The sequence below is a fragment of the Impatiens glandulifera genome, chromosome 1 (genome assembly GCF_907164915.1).
Source record: "Impatiens glandulifera chromosome 1, dImpGla2.1, whole genome shotgun sequence".
NCBI classification, from domain to species: Eukaryota; Viridiplantae; Streptophyta; class Magnoliopsida; order Ericales; family Balsaminaceae; genus Impatiens; species Impatiens glandulifera.
In genome coordinates this window covers 90,708,307-90,716,030 of record NC_061862.1, presented here as the reverse complement: position 1 = coordinate 90,716,030, position 7,724 = coordinate 90,708,307, and the positions used below count along the sequence as shown (strand labels likewise).

Here is a 7,724-nt window from a genome sequence, read left to right as displayed (position 1 = left end):
ATATTGTTCAACTGGATACATCCATCGATACTGAACGGGCCCTCTAAGAGAAACTTCAAAAGCTAAATGAACTGGCAAATGCACCATTATATCAAAAAAAGAAGGTGGAAATATCTTCTCCAATTTGCAAAGTGTCAAGACAATGTCGTCATGTAATGTTTCCAATTGCCCGCGTTGTAAACTTTTTTGACAAAGCAACCGAAAGAACCTTGCTAAATTCACCACGGCATCGTACACATCATCGGGAAGTAGGCCACGTGTAGCTAGTGGAAGGAGATATTGTAATAGAATGTGACAATCATGACTCTTCAATCCTGATATTTTTTTCTCCTCCATGTTTACACACGCCCCAATATTTGAACAAAAATCGTCGGGCATTTTAATATCTTTCAAAAACTGACATAAACGTTTCTTATGTTCTGAGGACAATGCATAGGGGGCCGGGGGACACCGAAGAACACCATCAACTTCAACCGGATGTAAGGAATGTTTTATGTTCATTATGACAAAATCTTTCCTTGCTTTAATTCCACATTTGGTCTTTTCTTTGAAATTCATTAAAGTTCCCAACAAACTATCACATATATTCTTCTCAATATGCATTACATCCAAATTATGTCTCAACATCAAAGATTTCCAGTAAGGCAATTGAAAGAATATACTGAATTTGTTCCAATTATCACCTCGGGATTCATGTATAACTTTCGTTTTCTTTGGCAAGTACTTTGTCAAACAAATTTCCTTTAGATCTCGCGCTTGCAATTGAATTTCGGAACCCGATAATAGTACAGGAGGATCTCTATGCTCCGTATGCCCGTCAAACGTATCGGTCTCTTTGCGCCATCGATGATTAGACGGGAGGAATCGTCGATGATTCATGTAACACTCCTTCTGGTAATTTGTTAACCTCAAAGACGCGGTGTTCTGATTACAAGACGGACATGCCAATTTACCCTTTGTACTCCATCCAGACAAATTTGCATAAGCCGGGAAATCATTAATAGTCCACATAAGAGCTGCCCGTAAATTAAAATATTGTTTTCTGCTTGCATCGTATGTCTTTACACCGGTATTCCACAATTCCGTCAACTCTTCAATAAGTGGCTCTAGAAATACGTCAATACAATCACCGGGACTTTTTGGACCTGGAATGAGCATTGAAAGAAGGAAATTGTTTTTATCCATACATGTGGTAGGAGAGACGTTGTAAGGGATGAGAATAACTGGCCAAATGCTGTACGATGTTTTTCCGCTAGCAAAAGGTTGAAAACCATCACTAGCCAAACCAAGTCGCACATTTCGAGGTTCTGTTGAGAAATTTGGGTACAAGTTATCAAAGGTCTTCCATGTCATTGAATTAGCAGGATGCCTCAACACATCATCTTCGGGATTGTTATCTTTATGCCAAGTCATGTGTGGAGCAGTTTTGGAACACATGTATAATCTTTGCAACCTCGGTTTTAATGGAAAATAGCGCAGAGACTTGTTGGGTATATACTTACCATTCACCTTCGTTCGAATTGCACCATTAGATTTATTGACATTCCACCTAGAAAGCCCACACACTTTACATTGCTGCAAATCCTTATCCTCTTTACGAAAAAGCATGCAATCATTCTTACACGCGTCAATTGTTTCGTACGATAGACCCATGTCTTTAATGAATTTCTTGCACTCATAATACGAATTAGGTAGTTGATTATGACTTGGTAGTATTTCCTCCTTCAATAAACTCAACAATAAATCAAATGACGTGTTTGTCCACTGACCTACATTCTTGATGTGAAGAAGTTTAAGAAGAGTTGAGGCTTTGGAAATGCGAGAACCTTCATACAAAGGTAGTTTCGAATCGTCCAACAATTTGTAAAACGTATTAGCATCATCAACGGGAGGCTCATTTTCACTCGGCCGTTCATTATCAATGTTGACATTAGGGTACAAATCAACAATAATATCTTCCATTAGATGATCCTCAGCAATAATATCTTCCATTAGATGATCCTCACAAACTTCAGCAGGTTCGTCTTCCATGATATTAGTCTCGTTATTCGGTGCTTCATTGATCGGTTCGTCTTCAATTTCATCATCTAATTCATCTTCCTCCACATTCTCAGTAACAACATTTACAAGTTGACGTTCAATTGATCTCTTTTCACCGTGAAAATACCAAAAACCATAATTTTGTCTTATTCCGTATACAATCAGATGGGATCTAACCACACTCTTATTCTCATATACTCGATTTGCACACCTTACACAAGGACATGCAATCGATGATCTACCCGTAGACTTTTCAGCAAATTCTATGAATTTGTCAACCCCCTCACTATATTTAGGATCAGTACGAAGTATAGTCATCCATGTTTTGTCTGGGATTTCCATCTAACCTAACATACAAATTAATAATCCAACAACCTAACATCAATAATATTCAAACATACAAATCATTTATTAATCTACTAATCCAAACATGCAATAACCTAATAAACCAACAATCCATCAATCTATCAATAATCTAACTTAATTAATCTACCAATCCAACAACCTAATATCAATAATTAAACATACAAATCATTTATTAATCTATATTAATCCAAACATGCAATAATCTAATAAACCAACAATCCATCAATAATCTAACATACAAATAATCTAACTTAATCTACCAATCCAATAATCTAACAATCAAATAATCTAACTTAGCATTCAATATTATCTAACCTAACATACAAATTATTTACTAACCTAACATCAATAATCTACTAACAATCTAACATTAAAGAACTAACCTGGATTTTGAAGTGCAAACTTCAATCTGCGGCAGCAAAGACAATGGAAAATTCAAACCCCGATAAAATTGCAATGGATTCAACCTGATTGAACAGTTCAAACGCAAAAAATGAAAGACATACCAACGCAACCTAAGAGAATATGCAATAATTCAACAAAATCACAATCTTTTTCAATCTCAATTGCATTGCAGTAGTAAAAGTATCAAACAAATCAGACCAGAAAGACAGGTGACATGAATCTTTAACCTACTAAACTACAGTTCTAAGCAAATTCAAGATTATTCTGTAGCCACAAAGACCTAAATCAATGATTTCCAGATAGAATCATAACATATGATAATCTAATAATCCATGGTTCTACATTGAATTAAGTCTATTCATCAACTACAAGTATATGTAAGATCTAAATACCTCAAAATTCAAATTGCTTCAGAAACTTTCGAAATCCCTTCAAAAACCGCTTCCACTTTTAATTTTTTGATCTCTAATATCAAACCTAGCTAGGTACTGTTTATCAATATAACAATCCATCAAATTTAACAAGGATGACTATAATCAGAGAACTAACCTAGGATGACTAATCAGAGAACTAACCTAGGATGACCAAATGTAACAATGATTTATCAATATCATTCACAATCGAGTTTACTCATCAAGGGAGAAGAGAGTTTAGTACTTGGGAGGAAGATTGATCGGCGGCGGGTGGCAGTTTTTGATTCGATGATCGACGGAGGAAGCTATTGATCGGTGAGGAAGAAAAAAGAGAAGAAACTTACCTGGCGGCGATTGGAACGGACGGACGGCGACTTGAACGGGAGAGAGACGACTTGAACGGACCTGGCGGCGATTGGAACGGACGGGCGACGATTGATCGGGAAGAAGAGGAGAAAGCGCGGAGGAAGAAAAGAAAGAAGAGAAAGAAGTTCGCGGGTTTATTAATGAGTTATCTGTAACGGTTATTCATAAACCGTTACAGATATCAAACTATCTTTTCAACTTCTTTTAACACTATCTGTAACGGTTATTGATAAAACCGTTACAGATAACACATTAGTAACGGTCTTTGAAGCAACCGTTACAGATAACCTTCCCCAAAAAACATCTAATAAAGTACTATCTGTAACGGTTTTTCCAACTACCGTTACAGATAGTGGAAGATGATGAAAAGGCGGCTTCATATCTGTAACGGTTTATGAATAAACCGTTACAGATAGTGTAAGAGATGATGAAAAACGGCTTCATATCTGTAACGGTTTATGAATAACCGTTACAGATAAGATATCAGTGACGGCTTAATCAGACAACCGTTACAAATAACCCATCCCAAAAACTGTAAAGTGAGGTCGTATCTGTAACGGCTTTCTAACGCCGTTACCGATACGTTTAAATCGGAAAAAAAATTTATGGAGCTACTATCTGTAACGGTTCTTTTATTTAACCGTTACAGTTGGATTGCATTAGTAACGGTCTTCAATCGCCGTTACTGATATGTTTTTATCAGTAACGGTCTTTTAAAGCCGTTACCGATAAAAATCATCAGTGTGGGCGTTCGACCACCGTTACTAATCATCGTTACAGAAACTTATTTTTTCACTAGTGTTAGCCCCTTTGAGTATCCCAGTAGAGACAGAATAAGGCGATATGCAATTCACTCTAATTCCGTGTTGTCCCAACTCCACACATAGGTTCTTCGTCAGTCCCACCAATGCATGCTTGGTTGAAGTATATATGTGAGACGCCAAACCTACCACCTCCGAAACACAACTTGCGGTGAATATGATGCTTCCCTTTCTAGTGGGAATCATGACCCGTGCAGCGTGTTTGGCGCAGAAGAATGCGCCAAACACGTTGACCTCGAATACATTTTTTAGTTCCTCAACATCTGTGGTTAGGATGTTGTAGGTAAGGTCGCCTAGTATGCCTGCATTGCTATACATTATGTCGAGCTTTCCATGCATAGAGATAACCTTGTCGACTAGGTTCTTGACGTCATCTTCTTTGGTCACGTCGCAATGTATGAACGAGATCGGTTGGTTCGATGAAAAAGCTTCCTCCTCAAGAGAGCGGCCGAGATCATCTTGGATATCGGCTGCTATCACTTTGGCTCCATATTGTGCAAATATCTTCGCGGTGGCTCTTCCTATGCCACTTGCACCTCCGGTAATTATGGCTACTTTACCTTCTAGCCTGCAAATAGTTATTTCAAATGAACACAAATTTGCGTTAACTATGGTGAAACATTCTTAAAAAAAAAAGAAAGTCTCCTCACTAATGATGGTTAGGTCTTCTAATTATAGCTAATAAATCATGTGGTGTCCTTACCTTTTTGGAAGCGAAGTTTGCAATGAAGAGGCTTCCATGGTTATGTAATTAAAGTGGTGTTCTTTTGCGTAGGTTGATGATCCTTAAATAAGAATGAAAAGTTGATGATCTATCAATTAATTATTAATGTCTTAAGAAATTGTTTTATTCAGTATAAGTAATACATTTTTAATAAATAAAAATTCAAAATAAACAAATGAAAAAAAAATTGTACCTAACTATTTTGGTGCGTTGACTTTTGGGGGAATAATCCAACTCATGTATTTATCCTTTAATTATTAAATTTATTAATTAAAGTATTACAATATCTTTATTTATTTTTATGAAATTTAGTTTTTAAAATATAATAAAATGTTATAATAATTTCACTACTTATTTCAACACAGAGTCCATCTAAGAGAAAAAAAATTAGGAGTTTGATTTATAGAGTAACGTTATAAATAGAAGTAGAGAGTTATAACGATGTAATATTATATTTTTTTATTAAAAAATATTAATTAAAAACCTAAATAACTTATTCTTTTATCAAATAATATATATTTTTAATTATAATAAATACACATAAATAATCAACATCAAACAAGCCTAACAAAGAAAAAAATTACACAATAAGAGAATTCTGTAGTGCATGGTTTATTAGAATAATCTATGAATTATTTAAAGAAAATTGATTAGTGTTATTTTTAATAAAATGAGTTTTATTATATATATAATTACTTAAAGATATTAATATATAATGATAAAATAAAAATAAAAGATATTTTAATTAATTAATTAATTGATATAATAATAGAAGAATTGATGAAATAAGGTTTGAATATAGTGGAAAAAAATTTAAAACACAGCAGATGAAAAAAACATTATAAAAAGATTAATTTGTATACAAAATATATATATATATATATATATATATATATATATATATATATATATATATATATATATATATATATATATATATATATATATATATATATATATATATATATATATATATATATATATATATATATATATACTAACAATAATTCACTAAAATTGCTCAAGTGAAAAAAAAAACTTATTTTAAAGTGACAAAATATTATTAGTTAAATTTGGATTAAATGTGATAAATGTTGTTTAAATAATTTATTTGAGATTATTTAAATGATTTTGTTTAGTTTGAAGTTATGAAAAGTGGGTATTAATATTTAATTAAAAATATTTGTTTAGAAAAATAAATAGAAAATATATTTATATTTTTTTAAATAAAATTTTTTTTTTATTAAAAATAAAAAAAAATAACTCAAATTTATTATTTAGTTTACCGGACGCAAGTTGACTTATATCTAAATTAATGTTTACGTGAACATATTTTATAAATTCTCTTCTTTAGAGGGCCAATACTAAAACTAATTAAAAATAGTACTGAAACTACCTTATTGTAACAATAGTTGACAATAATGCAAATTCAGGTGATTTATTATTATTATTATACTTTTATATTAGCCACTATGTGAAGTTTTTTTTATATAAAAAACGAAAATAAAAAACATTATATACATCGGAGCGAAGTTATACATCTATGCCACCTTTAATTTAACATATTATTAGAATTGAGGTTCGGTTATTTAAACATGAAAAATGATTGAAGTTGAGAATGTCGCAATTTATTACACAATTTGGCAGCAAAACTAAAATGAAATCTTGTTTTTTTAAACTTACACATTTCTTTTACCAACTAATGAGAGGATCGTCATTTTCTCTCGTTCCCTCTCAAAATTATCTCTATCACTCATCTTTAAATAAATTATCCAATAATAAAAAAATAAAATTACTTAATATAAAAAGAGATAATGCTATTAATATATAATAAAACCATAAATTTAAAAATATATTTATATATAAGTTAGACTGTGGTTTGTATAAATTGTTACTATAATTATTTTTTCCCAATATATTTGTTTGTTTTACTTATAAATTTATTTATTGCATCTTATTTTCTTATACATTTTTTTTAAATGGAGACAAATTTATTTATATAAAAGTTATAGGTAAAGATACTTTACAAATGTCAAAGGGTTAAATTGGATATGATGCCAATTAGAATTGGAACCCTTTTTCAAATGTTATAATTGTTAAAATTATTAAAAATAAATTATTTTCACGATTTTAAAGATTATTCAATTATAATCTATAATTGGAAAAAAAATGTTTTCACGATTTAAAAAAAATTATTTTCACGATTATATATATATATATATATTATATATTAAAAAGTGAATAGTATGATATGAAAGCAATTTTATGCGCTCTCGATTTTCACATGTGTGCACTTCCCTCTGTCTCCAATAATGATTCTAACATGCTTCATTTCACTTCGTAATTTTTCGGTCGTCTATTTTCGCCATTTATAGCTCGCCTCAATTTTCTTACATGATATTCTAAAATTGGTTAATATAGGGTTTTAGTCTCTAAAATTCAAATTAAGATTTTGTTCCTTGATGTGATTTACGATTTTTTTCATAAAATTTAAATAAAGGTTATAAGTTCTTTTGAAAACTAAAATCAGGATTTTTATTTTTTTTTTACAAAAACTTAATTTAGAGAGTTATTTTTTTAAATTACTAT

The 7,724-nt window shown here is 31.4% G+C and overlaps 1 protein-coding gene across 1 annotated transcript; it reads right to left on the bottom strand.

The window, feature by feature from the left end:
• Positions 1-4,354: 4,354 nt before the first annotated feature.
• LOC124935863 (secoisolariciresinol dehydrogenase-like) lies at positions 4,355-6,853 on the bottom strand. Its single transcript, XM_047476299.1, has 2 exons — positions 6,832-6,853; positions 4,355-5,019 (listed from the first exon to the last, which is right to left on the bottom strand). The coding sequence occupies exons 1-2, from the start codon at positions 6,851-6,853 to the stop codon at positions 4,355-4,357; spliced, it is 687 nt and encodes a 228-aa protein (XP_047332255.1).
• Positions 6,854-7,724: the final 871 nt, after the last annotated feature.

Bases quoted from the DNA above. Each gene is read 5' to 3' on its own strand.
- LOC124935863 (XM_047476299.1), bottom strand. From the start codon at position 6,853: ATGACGATCCTCTCATTAGTTG. The intron at 5,020-6,831 runs GTAAAAGAAATG...GTTTCACCATAG, and splicing joins GACGATCCTCTCATTAGTTG to TTAACGCAAATTTGTGTTCA.